This window comes from Mastigoproctus giganteus, chromosome 7, assembly GCF_048544385.1.
Source record: "Mastigoproctus giganteus isolate SK-2022 chromosome 7, ASM4854438v1, whole genome shotgun sequence".
In the NCBI taxonomy this organism is placed as follows: Eukaryota; Metazoa; Arthropoda; class Arachnida; order Uropygi; family Thelyphonidae; genus Mastigoproctus; species Mastigoproctus giganteus.
In genome coordinates this window covers 234,359,010-234,385,597 of record NC_143581.1, presented here as the reverse complement: position 1 = coordinate 234,385,597, position 26,588 = coordinate 234,359,010, and the positions used below count along the sequence as shown (strand labels likewise).

At 35.2% G+C, this 26,588-nt stretch overlaps 1 protein-coding gene across 3 annotated transcripts in view; it reads right to left on the bottom strand.

Moving 5' to 3' along the window:
• Prp5 (pre-mRNA processing factor 5) overlaps positions 1–26,588 on the bottom strand; it is a 405,747-nt gene that overhangs the window by 73,663 nt on the left and 305,496 nt on the right. For all 3 annotated transcript variants that reach the window (XM_090378220.1, XM_090378221.1, XM_090378222.1), the window contains one exon: positions 25,495–25,598. In XM_090378220.1, coding sequence (XP_090234346.1) covers positions 25,495–25,598 — 104 coding nt within the window. The remainder of the gene's footprint in view (positions 1–25,494; positions 25,599–26,588) is intronic.

Here is a 26,588-nt window from a genome sequence, read left to right as displayed (position 1 = left end):
GGCAAGTTCTTTACCCACCCGGCTAGCCCGGTCGGCTACAATTAAATGTGCAGCAAACAAACGTAAGAACAACCATAAATGTAAGTCTTTAATGAGATGGATGAGCTTGTTTATTTCAGCACAATAAATTAAATCTTGGCAAAATTTTTGTTAGTGCAGGTCTCATAGCAAATTCGATGTTGTTAAGACTAGAATGATATTTCGTCTTTATTAGAGCTAATGTTGAAAATGCTGACTCACATAAATAAGTGGTGGCAAATGGTAGAAGTGCTCCCATTGCCAGATCAGAGAGTATTAGATATTCAGCTTTAAACTGAAGCCAAAAAGCATTTAAAGATTTCTTCAAGAATTCAAGCTTAAGATTTCCATCACTAAAAAGCTCTGCAAATTCTTCTTGAGCCTGCAGTGAGAGATGTTTCACCTTTTCCATTTGTACAATGAATGGTGTTTGAACTCAATTAAAATGATCAGTTTTAAAATCTGGAAGAAAACATTTACCAAACGAAAAAAAAAAAAAAAAAAAGAGAAAATATTTATCAAATAATCAAGTATAATCTGCTTTATTGGATTAAAACTGAATTATTTCCACTAATAAACTCATCCATGCATGGAAACATTTCAAATGAGTCATTTTCCATTTTACTTTTCATATGCTTATTTTTTTCATAAACACTTGGACTTTATCTTTCAGAGGGAAAATATTAGTGTTCTCTCCCTGCAAAGACATATTCAGCTCATTGAGTTTCTCAAATATATCTGATAAATAAGATAATTTGCAAAGCCAAATGTCATTGTGAAAAAGTTTTGCAAAAACCAAGTTATTTACAGACAAAAATAACACCACTTCATTTTTTAACTCCATTAGACATCTCAAACTTCGTCCCCTTGACAAAGCATGGGGACAAAGTTTGAGTATGCAACAATTTGTCATAATTGGATCCCATATCCTTGTATAGATTACGGCATTTAATGAAGTTAACTTTTACTGCATCTTGTAGTACAGTATTTAAATCAGCAGAAATGTTCTTAGCCAAAAGTGCCTCTCAATAAATGACATTCTTTCCTACAATTTTTCCAGCACCATCAGTACATACACCAATGCAATTACTCCATTCTAGACCTTATTCCTTGAAAAATTCATCCACTTTCTGAAAAATATCTTCACCTGTTGTACATCCATATAATGGCCAACAGAATAGTAACTCTTCCTGTACATTGCCATCATAACAATATCTGACATATGTTAACAGTAGGGCCAAGCCTGAAATATCTGTCAACTAATCCAGCTGAATAGCAAATTTGGAACTTTCTTTAATTATTACAATAAGTTGCTGAAACTGGTCATTGCAAATTTCCGAAATTCTTTTACTGACTGTCATTTGACAAAGGAATTTTATGTAATTCGCCTGCATATTTTTTTCCATGAATCATTTCTGTTATTTGTTTTGCAATAGGCAAAATAAGATCTTCACCAATAGTATATAGTTTTTTAAGCTTTTGCTATTAAATATGATGCTTCATAAGATGCAATTAAATATTTTTCTTAAACACACATTTTTTAAAAAATTGTTTTTCTTGTTTTAAGGGTTTTAAGAGTCTTTCAAAATACTCTACCGGCTTACTGGAGTAGGCAGCACATTTAGTTTCGAGATGTCTTCTTCATTTTGTACGCTTCAAACTTTCGCTGACCAAAGTTTCATTACAAATTAAACACACTGGTTGCTATTCATCATGATTAAAGTTTAAAGTAAATCCATATTGTGAAAATGATTCATTATATTTCCTCTTTTTTGTATGTCCAGGTGATTCTTGTGTCATTTTAATACTTCCTGATATTCCAGCATCCATCACATCATCTTCTTTTCTGGTTTTGTCTTTTTTAACTAAATTTAACCATTTGTCCATAATGATAATTAATTTTATTATATTTTAAATTTTCAGTACTATTAAAATTCAAATATTGTTACACATACTTTCTCATAACGATAAACAATAACAATAAAAATTTGCTTGCAAATTAAGTCGGATCGCCCTGTATGAATAACAACTGTTTGTAGTACAAAGGTTACCAGGAAAGTTTTGCAATAAGTTAGTTCTAAGAACAGTAGGGACTTTAGGTAGGTGTTATTTCAAAGAATGTCTCAATAGAGGAGGAGCGGTAATAATTGTTAACACTGTGCAGCAATTGTTGAGCATAGGCGGAATTAAAAATACCAAGATGGCATCATGGTCAGAAATGGAATTTGTATAGTTATACGATACAATTTTGTAAGAGGTTTTTCAATAGATGAATGCATTTCTTCTAATTTTCGTTTACATTTCTTCTAATTCACATTTACTGCTAAATCATGACATCATACCATTACTCTCAACACCTCTATCGGATATGCATCATAATTGTACAAGCTCGGCCAGCAACCATAATTTTTTAAATGTGATTCAGATTCTGATTGTTGTGTTGGTCCGCACTCTCAACTCCGCACTCTGCACGTGAAGGTGCAAAACTGTAATAGTCTATAATTGTTGCCTTTTCAAAAAAGGGTGATTAGTAACTTAATTAGCCTTACTAAAAATTTTTATTTTTCCTAATTTTCTGCTACCTCCTAAAATTTTTACACAACCCCTAATTTAAAAAGCCCTGTTCTAATCTACACCCTTTCCAACAGATCTATATCCATCAGAAAATTATGCTTCCAGCCCTGTTACAGTATTCATGTTGAATGACAGAACATAAGCAAACATTTTTAATACAAATAAAAACAAAAATCAGCATATCCTGTGTTACCACTGGAAACTGCCTTAACAGTGGATCATCAACTTCCATTTGTTTTAGATAGGACTAAAACAAATGTAAGTTGATAATCCATTGTTAAGGCAGTTTCCAGTATATATTAATCCAGTATGTCTGACAGAGTATCAGACATATTGGATTAATGGATATTTCTTTAAATTTACTTATGAAGTTATCAAGTAATCCAAAAATTTTGGTATGCAAAGACATGAGCATATACTGTTATTGGAATTAGCTAAGAAATACAGTTGACACCTGATTTAAGGGTTTTCTCAATTTAAGATTTTCCCACATTTCCCATTCACCTTTAGCAGTCTCCTAAAGTCACATATAAATAATGCATAATATCCCCTGAATCAGTGTTTCTCATTTGAATGTTTTGCTCATATTTAGTGAACAAAAATCCAGTCTCTGCATAACACCATGATTTAGTATTTATATGATAATTACTCATGTATACATTGTTACAGTTGCTCGCATGTACACATGTAGTAGTAGTGACTAAGCTCATGCCACTTCTAGGCATTAGTACACTGACAGGAGTAGTGACTGGCTGTATTAAGAGATGTATATGTGTCAAAGTGGTATATGTGTTAAGAGATGTGTCAAAGCGGTCTTCCTTTCAAATTTCTTTTTTACAGTAAACCACAGTACTTTTAGTTTGGAATGATATACCAATTTATTTTGCATATTCATACTGTAGGGTTGCAGGGGGATTTGAATGTAAAAGTTGAAATAAAATGAAAACTAATAGTGTTACCTGTTTTTGATTTTATTATTATTATTATTATTTCCAAAGGATTGTCCCTTTACAGCTATGCAGCTAGAGGACACGGTGAAAAATGACAAACTATTTACAGTTTCTGTACAGAGTACTCAGGCGGGTTAATACAATACGTGACCTTAACCAGGCTCTGGTTTATATACATAAATACAACAATACATGGAATGTAGCATCACAGACAATCTCTCCTAGAGCTTAACAAAGGTATACATATCTGCAAGAGTGGAAGATCTGTAGGTTTTGTCGTTGCACACCTTCTGGGAGTCCATGGATAAATCATTAAATATTTCAATGTAATTAAATGGATACATACAATTCAGGGTGGTCATGCTACACAGATCAGATCTGTATAGGAGTGCAATGGTACGGCTTCTATTCCGATCTGACAGTCTGGCAACAATCACCAAGATATCAGGTGAGTTTAATTTTCTGGACAGAAGCTAAGTGAAGATAACGAGGTTACTAAAGAAGATGTGATACTGCCATAATATAAAATTTAGACTGGAGAGCAGTACAGATTTTGAAATAGTAGGTGGTAAACCTGCAATCTTATTCAGCCATTTTAAAATCCAGTATTCAAGGGATAAGAACCTGGTTTGGCATGATGGGGGTTTTTTTTTTTTTTTTTTTTTTGGTAGTTGTTGGCGCATAGGCATCTGTGGCCATAATGCACCTCCCAAGGTTTTTGCAGTACTTTGATCCAAGCCCGAGGCGGGAATCGAACCCGCGACCTGTGGGTTGCCAGGCAAGCACTTTGCCCACCCGGCTAGCCCGGTCGGCATGATGGGGGTGCTGAGGACCATATAGCAGAGGCATATAAGGGAATAGGGATTATGCAACATAGAATATAGTTCATGATAAGGTACAGATTATGAAAGTTAGAGATTTCCTGTTTCACAGCCCATAATAGCTATATGTTTATTTTTTCCAAGTGTCATTAAAACGAAGCAAGAATTTAAGGATTTTGTCCCAGGTGATGCCCAAATCTTTATGTTGGTTGACTTTTTTTAACTGGAGATTTCCCAATTATTATGTTCACATCATTGATATTTCTCTTATTGTTGATAGTAAGTTGAGCAGTTTTCCCTTTGTTTAATGGAGAGTCCAATTGCATGGAGGTAATTTTCAAGTTCTTGTAGCTGTCAGTTGGAGGTCAACAGTGGACTGGAGAGCCTGAGGGCATTTTATACAAAAAAGAACTTTAAATCATCAGCATACGAGGTAAAGTTAGCATGATTTACAAGGAAGTTCTAAAGATGTGGCGAAGAGGGCAGCAGAGAGAACACCCCCTTGGAGGAGCCTTCTGGAGCAGACAATTCGGTGATGATGGTTCTGGTTTCTTATCCATAGGATCCTGGACTGTAAGAGCTTCTTAAGAAGATCTAATAGGTGGCTAGAGGTTTTGAAGTAATCACATAAAATTGTCATAGTGCAGGTATGGAAAGGTTGTGAAAAGCTGCCTTAATGTCAAGGAACACAAAAATGGTATGTGAGCGAATGACATAAATTGCATGTTCTATTCCAGCCTCTCCACCAGATGGACAGATGGCCATGGGAACCTTATGGACCCCAGGTGCGACACAACCACCAGCACAGCTCAGCTGCTGCTATTAGGCCTTTCTAGCCACGCTCCCTTGTGTGGTCCTTTGCCTCCACTCCCCAGGTGGGAGAGGGAGGTTACCCCTGGTCTTCTCCTCCTCTTTCCCCTTTGGTGGGGCATGGCTTGCTACACTGATTTGGGGTAATCTTCTCTATGGAGAAGATTATCCCATCTCTGTCTTTTACCCCCAGCCTTCAGTCTCCCCCTTGTCTAACTTACAACTACTAGCATTCGAATCATTGTTAAATGCTTGAGCCCTACACCCAAAAACTTAATAACATTAAATCGCATAACTAGTACTCCTTTTGGCTGACCCTTATCTATAGTGTGTGTGTGTGTGTTTTTTTTTTAATGTTTCGTTTTTTTTTTTTTTTTTAGGTCTTAGTCACTGAAATCTCAGGAAATTAGGAGGCAGGATCTGCCAGAATAAATAACTATAATACTGGCATTGGAGGTAGATGGGATCTATCCAGTTATATTAAAGGAGGTGGCATAGGAAGTAAGCAAACCCTTAACCATAATTATGAGAGCATCCTCGGACTCGGGGGAAGTCCTGACGGACTGGAGATGTGCAAATGTATCTCCAGTTCACAAAGGGGGATCAAAGGGTTACAAGAGTAATTACAGACCTATTAGATTGACTTCTCTTCCAGGGAAAATAATGGAGTCACTGGTTAAAGAAGGATTACAGGATCAACCAGACAAGACAGCAGTAATAATTCAGACACAGCATGGGTTTGTCAATGGGAAGTCTTGTCTGACCAATTTGATTGTATGATGTGGTCACAAAGGAACTAGACGCAAAAATAATTATAATATCATATAGTTGGATTTCAGGAAAGCTTTTGATACTGTTGCATATGTAAGACCACTGTACAAATTGAAGCTGTAAGGCATTAAAGGCAAGTTGTTACAATGGATAAAAGGATGGTTGAGTGGGAGAAGACAGAGAGTGGTAATCAATGGGTATTGATCTATGTGGACTAATGTTATTAGTGGTGTTCCTCAGGGTTCTGTTTGGGCCCATTTTTTTTTGTATATTTATCAATGATAACGATGAAGGCATATGAAGCTTAATGTCAAAGTATGTAGATGATACAAAGGTTGGCAGGATTGTTAATAACAGTAATGACAGAATGTGCTGCAACAGGATCAGGAAAAGTTGGGTAGATGGGCTGAGAAATGGCAACTGAAGTGTTACATTGACAAATGCAAAGTTTGTTTGGTTTTATTGGCGCATTAGCTACTAAGGCTATAATGCGCGACAAATGCAAAGTACTGCATATGGGTACACTCAGTGTAGTGAAGTATGAAAGAATCCTGGGGGTAATTGTGCAGTCAGATATGAAGTTTTCTGAGCGGTGCATATAGGTTGGGATCTTTTCAATGATATACAGTAATTTTGCGAGCAGGGATAAGGAGATGATTATCCGCTTGTATAAGGCAATGGTCAGGCCACATGGCCGACCGGGCTAGCCGAGTGGGTAAAGTACCTGCCCGGCAACCCAAAGGTCGCGGGTTCGATTCCCGCCTCGGGCTTGGATCAAAGTACTGCAAAAACCTTGGGAGGTGCAATATGGCCACAGAACCCGATGCGCCAACAACTACCAAATCAAAAAAAAAAAAAAAAAAAAAAACAGGCCACACCTTGAGTACTGCGTCAACAGGTCTGGAAGCCTCATTTTAGAAAGGATGTAGAGTTGCTAGGATACAGAGAAGGGCAACAAGATTGGTGAAGGGAACAAAGGGGTGCTCTTATGAAGAAAGGCTTAAGTCTGCAAATTGTAGCTTCTGGAGACACCTACGAGGCAATCTGATTGAGGTGTATAAGGCCTTAAATTGATTGCACAGGCTCAATGCTGATGGGATCCTTCATCTTGCTCAGATTACATCAAACTGAAGAAAAAGAGTTGTAAAATAGATGTGCAGAAGTTTGCCTTTAGTCAGAGGGTCGTTGATTGTTGGAACAAAGTTCCTTCTGTTGTTGTGGAAGTTGATAGCTTAAATAAATTCAAGGCAGAACTAGACAAACATTTGGAATGAATGGATGAGTGAAATGGGAAGGGGTTTTTTTTTTTTTTTTGGCTGATGCTATATAGGTTTTTTTTCTTGCATCATGTGCCTCTACTACTGCTAACAATCCTACACATACCCCTAGGGAACTCCTAATAACGTTAGTCCAGGAAGAGCAATGTCCATTGGTTACCACTTTCTGTGTTCTCCCACTCAACCATCCTTTCATCCATTGAGAAACTTGTCCTTAATGCCATATTGCTCCAATTTGTGCAGTAGTCTTCCATGGTATTATTTCTTAAGGTTTACCCTTACACACCCAGTAAGTTCAGTATTTTTAATGACTTTTTCTACACTTTTCATCTTTATAATGTCTTTTCCTATATTTTTTCCATTCGTAAAACTATTAGTGTAATACAAGGTTGATATGAACACTCTATCTATCCTCATCCTATCACTATTTTCCCCTTCTTTTGATCATCTTTTTCTCCCCTTTCCCTCCCCAAGAATTTTATCATTCCCTATACTATTTGCTTGTCCACACTTTTTCAATCAAATTTCTCTGCTTTATATGAATTTTAATTTTCAACCACGTTAATTTAATTACCTTTCACCCCTTCCGCACTTCACATACATTTGTACTATATTTCACATTACACTTTTGTAAATTTGTATTTATTTTTATTTACATTGTTAACTTTATTTTTACACTGTATAGGGACTACTTTATCTACCAGTATTACGATAAAGGCCGCATCATTGCTTCTCCCCCCTTTTCTACTACTACAGACAAGTTTGGAAACGCAGTACCTGATACATGGTTAGGAGTAGTCCCCTGAATTTCAGGGGTATGTATCATATTTTCATCTACTATATTCAGAATTTGAATATTTGCCATCCCCTGATTTGACGTCTTGCTAAAATTGCCCTCCCATATCTGAATACAGTGTTATTTACTTATTTATTTCTTTGTTACTTATTATTTTTCATTTTTAGTTTTGTAAAAATTTTATTCTATTTTGTTTGCTTCCTCAGTCCCAGTTCATTTTTGTACTAGGTTTTTTAAATTCTTTCACCCGCTTAACCACTACTTCACTTCCACTTTCGACTATCACTTAAACTTCTATTTTTATATTAATTATCTTTTATATATATATATCTCTGTGCTGGTGTGCTAGGCTGTCTGTTCTTTATTTTTATTTTTCGCTGCATAAGGACCACCACTATTCAAATCCTCTGCATTGGCGGTTCGATTGAGGGATCGGGTGGCGTTTGATCCTTCGATCGGTTTGCCTTTGCAACAATTTGTCTAGCGATTGAAATGCAGCAATTCCCATGACCATTACTGCCTTGTGGTCCTCTGTTGATATGGGGCATAATGGTCAGTTTATTTTTGTTATTTTGGTCTTATTTTATTTTATTAGACTGTATGAATCAGAGCTGTAATACTCAATACGTTCTACATAGCTATTAATATATGTGTAAAATAATAAGAGGAGTTTACCTCAATATGGTACGTAGAACACTTCCGTATAATACTCTCCAGAAATTAAAATGAAAAAAATTGAAAAACTTACATTAGAGTAACAAATAATTAAAAACCAATTTAACACAATTAAAAATATTAAAAAGAATCCAACGAAATTATTCAAAATGAGTTTCTTCCCTGAAGCTGACAATGCTTTTCGACCGTATGTCGTGATCACAGGAAGGAAAATTGATTTTAATTGTGTTAAATTGGTTTTTAATTATTTGTTACTCTAATGTAAGTTTTTTGATTTTTTTGTTGTAATTTCTGGAGAGTATCATATGGAAGTGTTCTACATAGTATATTGAGGTGGTTGTTGTTGTATGTTTTACGGTGCAACGGCAGCTAAAGGCCATTATGCGCCGTATACAGTAAACCCCCGCTATTCGTGGGGGTTACGTTCCTGAGAAATGTCGTGAATACCGAAAACGCGAATACTGAGTTATGGCTCCCATAGTAACAAAGGGGTTCCGTTCCAAAGTATGAAATATATAAGAAAAACTAGTCTAAAATTTTGTCTATGTATGTATTATATGTACCTTCATAATATGACTATGTACATAGACAGTACATAGTGAAATGCAAGAATATGGCATCGAAATGAAAATAAGAAACAATTTAATATTAAATGTAATATTTATTAGAAATTTCAAACCAGCGCCTTTGTTAGCTAAAAAACTTATCCCGCCAGTGCTATCACCAGTATCGCTAAAGTGTTGATAAAGGAGTTTTGCCTTTTCACGAATGGTGAGTGAACTTAACGGAATTTTATTTTGAGTTCCGTCTTCTATCCACAGATTTAAAGCTTTTTCCATTTTTTCTAATTTAACATCACGAGTTACAGAGCAAATTTCTGAAGCAATTAGCGTGTTTTCGAGGACACTACGGCAGATTTTTTCTTCTGATTTCTTGATTGATCGTACCGTTGACTCATTGATTTTATAATGTTTTGCCACTGAGGAGACACTTTCACCATTAGAAATTTTGTCTAATAACTCAATTTTATTTGCTAATGTCATCACCTTCTTTGATCTTTTCACATTTCCCTCGTAGACATATTTTTGTACGGGTTAGAAAGAACTTGTCCACAATAAAGTCACTTTCTTCCATTAACACACTAGAAAAAGTCTGTTTTACACTGCAAAACGGAATTTTATTTTGAGTTCGGTTTTCTATCCACAGATTTAAAGCTTTTTCCATTTTTTCTAATTTAACATCACGAGTTACAGAGCAAATTTATTATTTTTTATTATTTATCACTTTTGTAAGCATATCAATTTATAAATTGATAAATTTATTCAATTTATAAACATATAAATTAAAAGCAAACGACGAAACCTTCCACAACAAGCGCATAACACATATTGAACAAGGATTAGCGAGAAACATCCACGCTCGCGATTTTGCCATCCCTCTCCCCCACCCACTGAGCGCTGTTTTGACCGAGAAAGATAATTTTAGCCACACCCATGTTTTTTTATGGCGGAAAATATTCAAGACGCTTTAAAATTCACATTTTTTTAGGTTTCATTTTATATTAAATCAGCGACCGCGAATAGCGGGGGTTTAGCGTATTGAGGTAAACTCCTCATATTATTTTACAAATTTTATTTTATTGTAGTTAGTTTAGTCTCTATTTGTGATATTTCACGTAAGAACTGGCAACTTATGAGGGGGCACCGCTAAATTCTTATGTAATTGGCTCTAAATTTTAAAATTGATTTATTATTTTGAATTGGATTTTTTAAAATTTATTTGGAGATTTTCTGCTACAATTTTCAGTCTTACCTTTTCTTCTCCTTCCCTGTTTATTAATTATTATATTTAATTTATTATTTCTCGCTCAACAGTTTTTCTATGCTACAGGCATTAATTTTGATTTAATATTTAATATCAGTTATACATTGGGCATATGTGAAGGAATGTGCATTTTTGCTGCCTCTAATGTCGCTTTATATTTATTTTCTTAATTTTCATAATATTTTGTTAATTTACGTATTACATTTTGTACCATTTTTTTATTTTTTAATTACTTCACTATGCTAATATATGTATACAGGGTGTTTCAGTTAAACGTTTCAGAACTTCTAAGAGGGGTAGGGTACATCCTGACAACTCGAAATCATATAGCAATGTGGGGTCGGAAATGCTTTCCTGAAGCGGTGTTGTACACAGAAGCACCATAAAGAAAAGAGACCGTAAGTGAGAAATCGTTTTAATAATACATGAAAAGAAGCAAAAGGTACATGGATTAAAGTAAGTGTTCGAAGTTTCTTCCACGGGCTACAATGCACGCCTCACATCTCCGACGCATGGACATCCGAACATTCTGGAATACTCCAGGCAGCGTGTCCAGACACAGCAACCGGAGGATTATGCACCTCGTATTGCTTTCGCACAGTGGTACCTTGGAAAATGTGCTACAAATCCCCTTTTTCCTGCTGAAGTGTTGTTTTCCGATGAGGCATCCTTCACAAGGGAAGGAATTTTCAACACGCATAACGGCCATATCTGGGCGGTCGAGAACCCACATGCAATACGACGTCGTGCAGCACAGATTCGATTTTCGGTCAATGTATGGGCCGGTATTATGGGAGATCACCTCATCGGACCTTACCTGTTACCGTGTCGTCTAACCTGACCTATCTACTTGATCTTTCTGCAGCAAGTATTGCCACAACTTTTGAGAGATGAACAGATTTCTGCATCGACACAACAGACAATGTGGTTCCAACACGATGGAGCCCCTGCCCATTATAGCGGAGATGTTCGTAACTACCTGGATGTCAGATTTGGTCAACAGTGGATCGGACGTGGTGGTCCCGTGCGTTGGCCTGCTCGGTCACCCGACCTATCATGTCTTGATTTTATTTCTGGGGTCATATGAAATCGCTAGTTTATGACACCCCTGTTGACAATGCTGAGGAGCTGGTTGCAAGAATCGCAGTAGCTGCCGAAGAAATTCGAAATTCGCCTGGAGTATTCCAGAATGTTCGGATGTCCATGCGTCAGAGATGTGAGGCGTGCATTGTAGCCCGTGGAAGAAACTTCGAACACTTACTTTAATCCATGTACCTTTTGCTTCTTTTCATGTATTATTAAAACGATTTCTCACTTACGGTCTCTTTTCTTTATGGTGCTTCTGTTTTATATTAAACCGCTTCAGGAAAGCATTTCCGACCCCACATTGCTATATGATTTCGAGTTGTCAAGATGTACCCTACCCCTCTCAGAAGTTCTGAAACGTTTAACTGAAACACCCTGTATATGTATAAGATATTTATTTATTTCAAACGATATAGCTTAAAATACAGATGGAAGTAACCATAACCTACAAAGGACCCTAACAGTCTCTATATATAATGTAACAGTATACATAAAATGTAATTTTTAATTAAGGTCACGAGTGTGACCTTAAGGTAAAAAAAATGTCATAAGTATGGTTTGTAAATTGTATTAGTTACCAATTCAAATCATTAAAATGCACTAAACTTTCATCGTTATCATATGTTCCGTTATAAGAATCAATTTTAAACGTCGTCGTGATATTTTTAAATGTATATTTTTCAAAAATACATTTCTGGAGGTCACGACCATAAAACAATAAAAACAATTTGCACTTTCCGGTTTATTGGGCTATTCTGTTACTACAAGCAATTACAGTAATACCCCGACTTACGCGAACTAGGAGTTACGCGGTTCTTGATTTTTTCGTTTGGTGTATATCTAAAATTAGCTTACCAGTGATTTGGAAGTCCAATCATAAAGCTTGGGTGACAGCTTCCATTTTTGAGGACTGGTTTGGTCACCACTTCATACCCGAAGTCGAACGTTATTGCAAGTCTAAACAGATTCCATTTAAAGCTTTTTATTAACAATGCACCCAGTCACCCTCCTGCCACCCTAATTAATTTTGACCCAAGTGTGAAAGTTGTGTTTTTGCCTCCAAACACAACCAGCCTGCTTCAACTGATGGACCAGGGAGTCATCAAAACATTCAAGGCTTACTACACGAGGCGTTCGTGTGCACATCTGAATGAAGCTATAAGACAAAATAGTGAGATATCGTTGTTGTTGGGGTTTACAGTGCAATGGCTACTTAGGCCATATTGCATTAATGGAAGTGGTGCATACTGTCTGCGTTTGTTGATTTAGAAGCAGCTAAATATGGTTGTACAATCTTATTCGTTTTAGAAAGGAGAAGAATTCTGCGAGATTTGAAGAGATATCTGTTAAAGATTTTTGGAAACAATTCAATGTTTTAGATGCTGTAAGAATCATTGAGAATCTTGGGATGAAATTCACAAAAAAACATTGAATGGTGTCTGGAAGAAACTTTGTCCATTTTTTTTTTCAAAAACGAGAGGAAAACAACGCCAGAAACTGATCATGTCACTCATGTGATAGAAGAAGTTGTTAATCTTGCCAGGCAATTAGATTTGGAAGTCAATGGTGATGATGTCAACGAGCTGTTGGATTCACATAGTCAGGAGCTGACAATGAATGAGCTCATAGAGATGCGTGAGCAAAACGTCACTGAAGTATCCGACACTTCAGACCCAGTTTCCCCAGAAAAGCACATGACAATTGCAAGCTTGACAGGTCTCAGCTCTATTGAAAAGGGCTTAAAAATTTTAGAACACAGACTCCAACGAAGAACGCGTTATAGCTACAAAGCAAGGAATAAAAAAATTATTATCTTGCTACGAAGAAATTCTGCGCAAAAAAAAGGTGCTGTGTCGTCAGACCAATTTGTTAGATTTTATGAAGCCATCGACATCGAAATAACTTTTTTACGTAACTCATTTATTTTTTTAATACATATTTTGTATTAATATGTATAAAGAATTGCAATTTTATTAAATATTTTTCTTCCTTGGTCCCAATTAAACAAAATTTATATGTATTTATATGCAAAGTTGTACCCTGACTTACGCGAATTCGACTTAAGCGATTTTCGTCGGACCCACCTATCGCGTAACTTTGGGGTATTACTGTATAAACAGGTAGTAAACTCGATCTTTTTGCATCTGCAAAAATACCAATAGCTGGAATTGTGTGGTTTTTTTAAGTTATTATGGTGAAATATGTTTCGACTTTACTAAAGGAGAAACATATTTCACTTTTACTATTTCATTTATGTGAAATATGTAAATATATGAAATATTTACATATTTCACATATTTCTCCTTTACTAAAATCTTCAATCGTATAAAAAACAAAGAAATTTTCAGCATCTTCTCTTCATTCTTTTTTTTAACGCTTCGTAAACTTGTTACTCCACACGAATCGTGTTAGTTGCAATCTGTGTGTGCCGTTAAAAAATGCTTATGCATGGAACTGTGTAATTTATAATTAAAATAGAAGATTATCTTGGAAACAAATGCCTCTTGAAACATTTCTGAAGAAGGCAACTCCTTGTGTAACAAACCAACGAGTGCCGAGTCAATAATGAGTGATCAACGAGTGTGCATTTAGTCGATGATGATGAAGAATAAACATTCTTTAACATTTGTAGGTCGTAAATAATTTCTCTATTATTATAATTCGTTTGATTTTACAGGATACATTTTCATTTCTTTGGATAAATCAATCATTGTTTAAACAAACTAATTAGCTAACTAATTTCATTGTTGAGAACGTAACTCCTATTTTTAACCTTATGTCTTCGGGAAATAAATTCCCGCTTTATGAGTTTTCACTTTACGAGCGCGTACTAGGAACAGATTAAGTCGTAAAGTCGAGAACTACCAGTGTGTGTGTGTGTGTAATCCAATTAATTTAAAAATTAAATAGACAGATAGAAATTAATAAAAATATATATTAAAAATAAATAAGAAGAATAGTAGGAAAGCTAACATCAGTGGCGGCAGAAAAGCACAATCCACTACATGTTGCTTATAAAAATAGGATATTTGCCAGTAGCATGGCAAACCAGTAGAGTGAAAAAGAACTTAACCAAATGAAATAACATAACAATAACAAAAAAATATATAAGGGTGGGGATAAAGAAGAAGAGGGTAGTGTTGAAGCAACGTTCCAAAAACAATTTAGAAAATTAAGCCAATTAAAAGAAATTTAGTGGCACCCATTTCCGAATTATGTGAAATCTCACTAAGGGGGAAACGTAGACTAACAGCATTACACGACCAATTAATAAAATGAAATAAAATAGACTGACCATTATGCCCCATCTCGACAGAGGACCACGAGGCCAATAATAGTCAGGGAATCACTGCATTTCGAACACTAAACAAATCCACGCAACTACGGAATGATACTAAGATCAGACCGCCGATGCAATAGATTTGCATAGCGGTTGTCCTTAGGCAGCGAAAAAAAATAATAATAATATATATATATATATATACAGCAGGCCCCTGTTATAACGCGGTTCGCTTTACGCTGATTCGCTATAACCCGTATCTGACTATAACGCTGTCACAGGTCACTATAATGATCTTTTACAGATTGCATTTTTGGCATATTTAACGAAATTGTTTCATTTGATGGAGTTGATAGCTTGAAAATGAATAGCAAAACAGCATTAAAACATTTCCCACGCCAACTTGAGAAATTTTCCCACGCTCAGTGAAATTTTCTCGCACGTTAAATTAATTACAGTACAGTGACTTGTTACGTAGTTCCAAGATCAACATTTTAAAAAATGATCAAGTATATTGCTTGTAATATTTGCGTTATATGCATTTATCCGAAGTCTAGTCATCACTCAGTACAGTATTAGACATCGTGCGTAACGGACAGTTTACTTGAACATTGTATTGCAATTAATGCAACCAACGCAGTTACATTTTCGAAGAGTTAATAATGGCTGATAAGAATGAAAAAGCAACGTCTGAGTGCAGTACGAAGACTATAAAAAAAAAGAAAAAGACTGAATTTGAAAATTAAATTAGACGTTTTGAAGCGAATCAATTCTGGTCAAAGACAAGCGGATGTGTGCCATAATTTAGGACTTGCAAGTTTAACTGTAAGAATAATTATAAAAAAAAAAATAATAATAATAAAGAATTAATTTTAGCCGCGGGAAAGATAGCTTTCCCGCTGCAACTAGCCAAGTAAATGGCTAGTTGCAGACTATTAAGATTGAAATGTAAAGACTTGAACTAATTGTATTGAAAATAATATCCAATGCAGAATTCAGTTAAGTTAAATATTATTAAAAAAAAAAAAAAAAAAAAAAGAGAGAGAAAGAGATTAGCCAATATGATGATCTGAAGAAAACTCTCCTTAAAAAAAAAAAAAAAAAAAAAATGTGGAACCATTTAAAACTAGTAAGGGCTGGTTGAATAGATTTAAAATCCAGGGAGAAGCCGCAAGTGCAGGAGGAGCCAAAACTTTCAAAAAAGAACTTGTTAAAATTATTGAAGAGGGATATTATGTGTTATACTGTATTTCTCAACAAGTTTTTAACAGAGAGCAAGCAGGACTTTTGTGGAAATGAATGTCTAAAAGAAGTTTCATACTGAAAAATTAAAAAAAAAAACATGCCAGGTTTCAAAGCGGCGAAGGATCGGTTGACTTTATTGTTGGGTGATAACTCTGCAGGGTTTTTAAAATTAATACCCCTTTTAGTTTTTTTGGAAGAGGGCCAAAGTTCAACCCAAAATCAACACATTTTTCATGATTAAATTCATCAATTAAATTAAATCAATTTAGATCAATTAAATTCATGATTTTAATTGGAATTTTAAGTTTAATTTTGATACGTGAGTAGTTACCACATAATTATATACGTATGTAATGCAGAATATTTTATATGTACAAATATTTGAATATTAAATATTTTGACTGATATTTGTGCATCTTTTCACTACTGTTTCTTATTGATTAGGAAATATCCTATGGCACCGACCGCAACTCACAAATACATATGTTACCTTATGGGAATGTGGTGCTCACTTAGCGTTCTGTTTTTACGGAACGAATTATCAGCATTAAGTGGGGGTCACCTGTATAAGATATTATTTATTTATTTCAAACGATATAAGATAAGAGACAAAAAAATAACCATAACCTACAAAAGACCCTAACAGTATCTATATATAGTGAAGTAATACCAATAATATATATATATATTTTGTATTACAATTTATCTAAATGTATGTTGTTTCCATAAGCAGTTACGGAGGATGCGGAAAGGTCAGGGAATGACCACCGCATATCCCTGGAGCAATATAGCCTTAGTTGCTAATGCTCAAAAAAAAAAAAAAAACCACAATTCCATAAGCAGTCCATGTCTTGCTAAGAAACAAATAACACCTTGACGCAAGGTATGACAAATGCACCAAAATGTGCAAAGCAGCAGTAAAAGATGCAAAAGTGTATAATATGTAAGGATAGATAAGACTGATAAAGTTTGCATAGATGGAGGTGAAAATTACACAAAGTGCCAAGGATTAAAAGGGTAAGGATAGTATAAAAAAATAAGTAACGTAGATTTGAAAAAGGCGAAAGAAAGTTAATATCCAAAAATTTATGATGAATTAAGAAACTTATGGGCTGAATTGCAAAGCCCATTTGGAGGTGAAGGAACTGTAAAGTAAAATTATTATTAATACCAAATCATTAAACAAAATAAAGTAAAATAAAATAAAGGTGGTAAAGCTGTCATCAGAAATGGGTGGGCAAATTTAGTTATAGGTCGAATACAGGGAAGGCAAAAATGCAAAGTCTGATGTCAGCGAAAGTAAATATTGATACATGGTTAGGTATTTTATTAGGGGGACTACACCTAACCATGTATCAGGAAATGTGTTTCTTTACTTGTCTATAATAGAAGAAAAGTTAAATAAAGCCAAAAAGCACAATGAAAAAAATTAAAATAATTTAGTGTTGGAATATTAATATTCCAACACTAAATTATTTTAATTCTTCTGATCTCCACATAATTCTCAACACTAAAATATTTTTCCATATTTACTCAAAAATCTACATATTTCAAAACCTTTTTCCCACTCTGAAAACACTTGATTATATATTTTTTAACCTTATCCTATTTTTACCTTAATAATTTTTATTTCATACACTATGTTGGGACTATCTTGTCTGTACTGTAAAAGAATGTGCTAAATTTTTTTTTTCATTGTGCTTTTTGGCTTAATTTAACTTTTCTTTTACTGTTATGAACAAGTATAGAAATGCAGTTCCTGATACATGGTTAGGGGTAATCTCCCTGATTTATCAATATTTACTTCCAATATTTTCAACCAATATACTTCCAGTATTTACAACCATTTATCAATATTTACTTCTGCTGACATCAGACTTTGCATTTTTGCCTTCCCTGTATTCGACCTATAACTAAATTTGCCAACTCATTTCTGATGACAGCTTTACCACCTTTATTTTGTTTAATCATTTGGTATTAATAATTTTACTTTACAGTTCCATCACCTCCAAATTGCTTTGCAATTCAGCCCATATTTTCTTAATTCATCATAAATTTTAGGATATTAACATTCTTTTGCCTTTTTCAAATCTACATTACTTCTTTTTTCTACTATTGATACATGGTTAGCCTTACCCTTCTAGTCCTTGGCACTTTGTGTAATTTTCATCTCCATCTATGCTAACTTTATCAGTCTTATCTATTCTTACATACACACACACACACACACACATATACATATTCCTCCATAGTATATTGAAGACAAAGAAAAATGTAAACACTAAACTGAATGTTGTCTCTCTGGACATCTTCACTGACTTTTCAGAAATTTTAGATCAGTGTAATAAGTTGAATAAAAATAAAATCATTTTTGAGCTCCTTCAACACACACGCATTCACTGCAATCAAAATATTATGACCACTCCTGTGTTTTAGCAATTGGCTGTTCTACCCTGCTGGTGCTACCATCGCAGTGATAACAAGTAAATGTGATACCGCAGGTTTGTAGCAAGTGATTTCAAAAGAGCAATGATTGTCACGTGCTGGTTGAAGGGTGGCAGTGTTACAGAAACTGCAGATCTTGTGAGCTGTAGTTAAGGTGTCCCAAGAGTAGGATGAATAGCATACAGAGCATCAGTTGCCAGGCCAACTGTTGTCGCACACCTCATTAATGGTTGTGGTGAATGTAGGCTTCCACCTTGTGCAAGCTGAGAGATGGAAAACAGTGGAACAGCTTACCATGGACTTTAAAACCAGGATTGTTTCCTAGCCTATAATTTAATCAACTCTTCTCCATGTGGACTACAAAAGTAGGTGTCCAATCACAGTACCAATACTTACAGCTACCTATTGCCAACAATGCCTAATAAAGTTTGCATCTGATGAATCACGTTTCCTGTTATGCTAGGCAGATGGAGATTACGGTGACAAGTTGTGGAGAGAAATCACTCCAATGTCCTGGTCGAAGAGAAACAGGCAAGTAGCAGCAATTTTTTGGTACGGAAGATGTTTTCCTGGGTATATATCCATAGGCTGCACTCTGAAAGCTAAAAACTACCTAACCATGTGGCTCATCAGGTACACCCCTCTTCGTGGTGACTGTCTTCCTGGACAGCACAGGTGTGTTCCAGCAGGATAATGCACCCTGCCACATTGTCTGTATTGTTCAAGAGTGGTTCACCAAAGACGAAACTGACTTCCAGGTGCTATCTTGGCAATCAAATTTAACACATATTAATACCACAAAACATCTCTGGGATTACATAGATTAGCATCTCCAATGCTTGGATCCTCCTCCACAAAATACTGAGACTATTACAGCTCTGTGAGACACAATCCTGGCAACATGGTACAATATACATCCTTTAACGTTCTGAGGCCTTATGAGACCATGCCTCACCGTGTGGTGGCAGTAGTAGCAAGAGGAAGATACACAGACTATTAGGTGGTGATCATAATGTTTTGATTGGAATTAAACACTTTTTATTAGGCATTAAACGTGTGTGCACACGTGTTAAATTACAGATATTTATTAAGAAATTCAGTTATGTTATAAGAGATGTTTATAAAATGCTATTACTATATACATTATGCAATTTATTGACACATGGTTATATTAATGAATAACCATGTGTCAATAAATATATTAAGACCTTCATTAATATATAAGAAGTCCATTAATATAGGTACGTATTACTGGTTTTATGGAAAAACATTTAACAAATATATAATTTCAATTCATAAAGTATTCATTTTTTAAGGATATATATGAAAGTATACTGAAAAAGCCTTAAATTCTAGTGGGGGGATAACTCCTGCAACCAAATACCAATGGGTCTATTTATTTGTAGTCAATGTTGGTAAGTGTTCTGCCACTTCACTTTGCACAGTCATCAATACAGGTATAATATAACAGAATTTCAAGAAAAGAGCCAGTAGAAAATCAAAAGCTTCTGTATATATGCTATAAACCAGTGGTGTCCAATAAACTCCTAATGAAATTCTTATGCCATTATGATGGATCGGGTTAAGCAATCTGGGAACATGTGGTAAACCTGATGCATAAATGGGAGTGTCACATCTGTCTTGATCTAATTAGAGCTCAACGTAGGTGCAGAAGGGTATAATGATCAGCTCCCCATGGCATGGCAGATTGCTCTTAGGATATTTACTTTCTTTAGACACTGCTGTATCAACTTTGTGTTCTCTACATCAAAGGGGACAATAAGCAAGTGCCTATTTCTAAGGAAGACAATTGCAAATATTTGCTTTTGCCTTTTACCATTAAGTATAGTGAGGTTTTGAAAACCGTGGTGATGTTGCCATAGCAGATTACTAGTTTCCAGCAACCAAGTCATCTGGCATTCATTTTTTCTAACATCATTTTCTCTAGGTAACTGCGAAGGGTCTATAATTGAGAACACTCAAATGATTTTTCCCTGGATTTCGGAATGCAAGGAAAGTCTCCAGGTCTGCCTTCCATGTATATTTTCTTATACAGTTGTATCAAAATTTTAAGATTGCTCTTGTTTTTGAAAGTCAGGCTCATGTGGCAATTCTGCACAGTTTGAAAGGTTTTTGCTCCTAGCAATGTCATGTGGAAACAATATCCTGTTCATTCCAGAAAATAATTTCGGTAGTCAAATGAAAAATTTTACCATTTGCGTGTTTTTATTTCAAATTAAGTTAGCAGCTGTGTATATAGTAATGTTTGATGCAAAGCAGATCCACACTGCCATTTGCTTTGCTCCCTTACATTTGGGAGGGGGGTTCCTCTTGTTTTTTGCTATATTAGCCTGTTAGTGACAGTATTCACAGAATAAGTTCTTTACTCTTTTAGCATCACTGCAGTCTGCATTCCATCACATTTTAGAATTACATATTCTAGAAGATAATTTCAATATAGAAATTTCAGCTGCAATCATTATTTGTTGTGAGGCATAAGTCACTGCTAAGTCTTTTGAAAGAAACTGAATGAAGTTTCAACAAGAAATTAATGTATCTGATATTGATACCAGTTGAAGTTCTTGAATAGTCTCCATGTACTTCTCAGTTTGTGAAGTTAATATTATGCAGATAATCAAGTAGTTCACTATTTGGGGGGGGGGGGGGATATTATCCAGAACTTCGAAATCTAAGACGGTATAACTTTGAAGAGTAAACTGATGGGCCAAAGCTGAGCTTGCCTGTGTCAGGAAGGTGTACTTAAATATGCACTCCAAAATTTAAGAGCATTAAATGCTGCATATCAAGGAGTCTTTCTAATCTGGGCGCCTCCATAGCCAGGTGGGAAGGAGCAGCAGTGCGTAGCACACGCTTCTTGATTAGACCGGGGTTCGAGCCCATCACCACCAAATACGGAGGATGCAGAAAGGTCAGGGAATGACCACCGCATATCCCGGAGCAATATGGCCTTAGTTGCTAATGCTCCTAAAAACCAAATAACAAACAAACCTGTTATCTGGTTGTCATCCTGTTAATATCGAATAGAATACAGAAAGGTGGAAAGATACAATCACTAGGGACAAATATGAGTTGCAATAACTATAACGAAGTTTGGAGTGAAAAGATTTGGAGGGAATTCTGAAGTTAATGAGAATTTCTACCATGTGTACTATACTATACTGGATGCTCTAACTTTTCTACATGTGGTAAAATGTATTTGATGATGACTGTATGCAAATACTTACAAGATCATATTGCTTAAAATGGTGGGTTACTGCATAGGTCTTGGCAATTCTACTGAATTATTTTGTGATGTACTTCCACTATTGAGTTATTTTGAGGTGTTTCCCCATATGTCCATATGTAAAGTAATGTCTGTCTTTTTTATTTTTCAGTTAATGGCAATTTCTGGCCATATGACCTCTCTCTCTCTGGCCAAGAGGTCATGTGTATCTGTGAAAGAATAGTATGTGGATATAGATATATGTAGAAATCACTATCGTACAGTGTCTTTTAACTACTGCTGCTTTGATTTGAATGCTACCTGTTTCTTTGCTTCCTGAAAACTTACTTTTATTTATTTATTTTTTTTCTTTCCATTGCTAGAATTCTTTTGAGTAGACAAAATGAAGCCAGAGATTGCCCACAAACTGAGTATATGAGCATACGATTCCAAAGAGAAGACCGTAAGGGTATGTTCCCAGGCAAGGCACATACAGCAAATCCTCTAAAGACTATTTTAGAGCATCCCAATTTCTAGCACCAGAAGCATCCAATTGGATTTGGAATATGGGGAAAATTTTGGTACCAAAAATAAGAATTATGATATACATCCAGACGTTGCATAACACAAGTTTGATTAGAGTGTTTTTCAGTTACCTCGATTTGAAAAAAATTATACCACTTTTTACTTTACACAATGCAAATTTCTAGTTAACGCAATCTTTTTTATGTGATAGTTTAAAAAGATTCGAATCGTGCGCTAAGCATCTGATGGCCAATAAACAAGTGTTTGCCCGCTGCCCACCTCAGTGTCATTCATCAACCATCAGAAGTAGATGTGTTACTTGTTTGTCTCCTGCTAATAAAGTCACGTACAGACATATTTAAAAATTATAATTTGCTACCACTGTTAATTATGGATAAAAGAAGGAGTGAAAAACAATGTAATTGCAATAAAAAAAACAAAAAGTTATTACTTTAGTTGAAAAACTTGAAGTGATTAAAAAACATGAAAGTGGTGCAAACCATGCAAAAATCATAAGAGATCTAGGATACAATGAGTCTACCATACGAAATATCTTGAGCCGTAAGGACGAATATTATAAAGAGAAAGGTAAAGTTTCATCAACTTCATTTGCAGGCCTGGCGTAGCCCAGTGGTCAGGAGTGAGAGTGCATAACACGCGTTCCTTGAGTGGACCAGGGTTCAAGCCTGTGACTACTAAATACAATAAATATATGTATTGACGATTTACTGTAAACTCTACTGACTTGGTTGTCGTGCCGGAGTATAAACAGAAAAAAAAAATTTATTTTGTTTTACAAAATACCAGAAAAAGAACTCCAATAATGATTGAAATGGAAAGTCTTTTATCAATTTGGATAGAAGATTGCAATCAAAAAAGAATTCCATTATCAAAGGACAATAATCAAAGCAAAGCAATTAACAATTTTACTAAGCCCAAAGTTACAAAATATCAAGGGGAGACTGAAACGTTTGTTGCTAGTTCAGGGTGGTTTGAACGTTTCAAAAATTGAGCAGGACTGCATAATGTTAAAGTAACAGGGGAAGCTGCTAGTGCTGATGAAGATGCTGCAGTCAAATTTCTGCAGAATTGCAAAAAATTCGGGATGGTGAATATGACGATCAGCAAATATTTAATGTAGACGAAATGGGCCTATTTCGGAAATGGATGCCAACTAAAACTTATGTGTCTGCAAATGAAGCATCTCAACCTGGGCATAAAGTCTTAAAAGATCGACTAATGCTTTTATTAGGAGGTAACGCTGAAGGTGATTTTAAATTGAAACCTATGCTTGTGTACAGTACACAAAATCCTAGGGCTTTAAAAGAATACAGCCATCGAACTCTTCCAGAAATTTTGCATTCAAATAAAAAAGCATGGATGACCAAAGTCCTATTTGAAGACTGGTTTATATCTTATTTCTGTCCAACAGTTGAAACCTATTGCAAGAAAAATAATCTTACTTAAAGCTCTGTTGCTTTTAGATAATACACCTGGACATCCTTCTGCATGAGGGGACTTAAATGAAAATGTGAAAGTTGTTTTTTTACTGGTGAATACAACTTCGTTATTGCAACTTTCAAAGCTTACTATCTCCGTAAAACATATGCACAGGCACTTGAAACTACAACAGGAGACAATGCAATTTCTGTACCAGTATTTTTGAAAAAATATAACATATGAGTGGCCATTGAAAACATTCATGCAGCATGGGAAGAAGTGACAGCCAGCAATATGAGAGCAGTGAGAGCAGTTTGGAAGCATCTTTTACTTCATTGCACAAACGATTTTACTGGCTTCAAAGAAGAGTTCAAAAAGTTATTGAAGACATAACTAATATTGGTAATGACTCTGGTTTCAAAGGCTGTGATATGACTAACGTTCGAGAATCACTGAATTCGCATTCAGAACAGCTAAGTGACAACGATCTCCTTCAAATAGAGGAACAGCGTGCGTAAAGAAGCTGAAGTAAAAGAGTGTGAGACAGATGAAAATGTTACCGCAAAGGAGATAACGGTAAAAGAACTAGGCAAAATCTTTCATATCACAGAGAACCTTAAACAAAAGGTAATGGATGTTGATCCTAACAATCGAAAGAAGCATATTATTTCACCAGGCCCTAGAGAAGCTTGTTGTCGGCTATCAGAAATTGTATGATGAAAAAATGAAAGCCAAAACTGTTCAAATATTTCCGTAGGAAATAGTTAGTTTCTTCATTATGTATTTTATGCATATTTTATGCATTTAATTCTATAATTATTTTTATTATCTTTTACATGATATACAGTTAAAAAGTTATTTAAAATGTATTTTTAAAATTCTTTATGGACATTCCTGAAGGTCAGGGACCAATTATAATTTTCCTATTGATTATTATATTCGATTAGCGTGTTTCCATAATGCACTTGCGAGAGGAATTAATCGAGGCCAGCCTGTATGTAGGAACAAATGCTTCATCTTTTTTGTTCATGATTCTTTTTAACTGGATTATGTTTTAATCTTGGAGCTTGTGCTTTAATTCTTTTTTAGTGACATATAATAAGTCCCATTTGACTATTAAAACAAGCAGGCCATCTGATTTGCATACCAAATAAGGAGGGCAAGCTAAATCCTCTAAACATTATTGCACCAAGATGGGTGGATAAAGGATTATCAGTTAATGAGTGTAGAATAAGGAAACAAGTATTACACTAGTGATAACGTTTGTTTTCTGTCTTTTGGTATTAGATCGACTTTGTGGCACTTCTTCTCTGTCCCTTTAACCAGGATCAAGAGATCCAGGTAATACAGAACTAGTATGGTAACTCCTTTTAGATGTGGAATTAGATTTAGCTCATGTTTCTGGCCCTGCCACATAAACGCAGGAGCAGTGCCATCTAGTGACTAAGTGTTAGTGGTTAGTCTTGTTAAAGAATTAACAAATTATAAGAAATTTGTTTTCAGTGGTATCACCAATGTTTAGAGTGTAGTGTCATAACACACTTACTTTGAAGGGGACAGAGTTTACTGATGAATAATAATAAAGGAATGATTATTATAAACTTAGTTTCAATACTTCATGGTCGCTCTTCACAGAGTAATTAATTCTGAGCGTCATATTCATAACTGCAGTTCTAAAACTTTCAGCTGATGTACTATTGTAAGTTCATCTGTTACAGTTTAATCTTTACTCACCCACATCTATGTACATAGTCTTCATAATGATTTGGACAATCATAATTCACCACCAGAATTAAGTGCTTTACATCTAGTCCCCTTGCAGCAACAGATGTAGCAATCTGTAAACGACATGTAATTTTAATTGTAAATATGTGATTTACAATTCTAAACAATGCTTTAGAAGATTAATCATTCAATTTATTGCACAGCAAAATATATAGAATACAAAAAAGCATATCAACACTGATATTAACATTATATCAGATTTCATGGGAATACATCATTGCAAATAACAAGTATAGTGGCTATGAATTACTGCTACCATACAGACTACAAAGAGGCAAGGATGTACAAGCACTAATTTCTTACAAGAAATAAAACATTTACACATAAAAAGGTAATTTCAGAAGTTTCTGAATGTGTGATCATTACATGCTACATACAGAGGAAATCAAGAGAAACAACATGCTACAAGTGGCCTGCAACCAAATTTTACTAAATCATAATATTCACTGCCCAGGAGGAATACAACACTGTAACTGATCATATGAAGGTACTTTGGCATTAGCAGAGGAATATATGATGCAAGAAAGCAAGCTTACACAGCATCAACAAAAAAAAAAAAAAAAAACCCTTCCCATTTCACCCATTCATTTGTTCTAAAAGTTTGTCCAGTTCTTCCTTGAATTTATTTAAGTTATTAACTTCCACAACGACGGATTGAAGTTTGTTCCAGCAATCTACCACCTGCTGCCTAAAGGCAAATTTCCACACAACTTGAATATGAGCAAGAGGAAGAATCCCATCAGCACCGAGCTTATTCAAACCATACAAGGAGTTATACACCTCAATCGGTTCACCTTGCAGGTGCCTAGTGTCCGACATTGCAATCTGCAAAACTTAGGTCGTTCTTGTTAAGAGCAACCATTTGCTCTCCTCACCAGTGAGGATACTTTCACGAGACTAGATGAAACTTTCAGACCTATATGCAGTACTCAAGGTGTGGCCTGACTATTGCCTTATACAAGGGGATAATCACCTTCTTATCCCTGCTAGTAAATTCCTGTATATCACTGACAAGACACCCATAAGCTGCTCTTGCAGCTTTC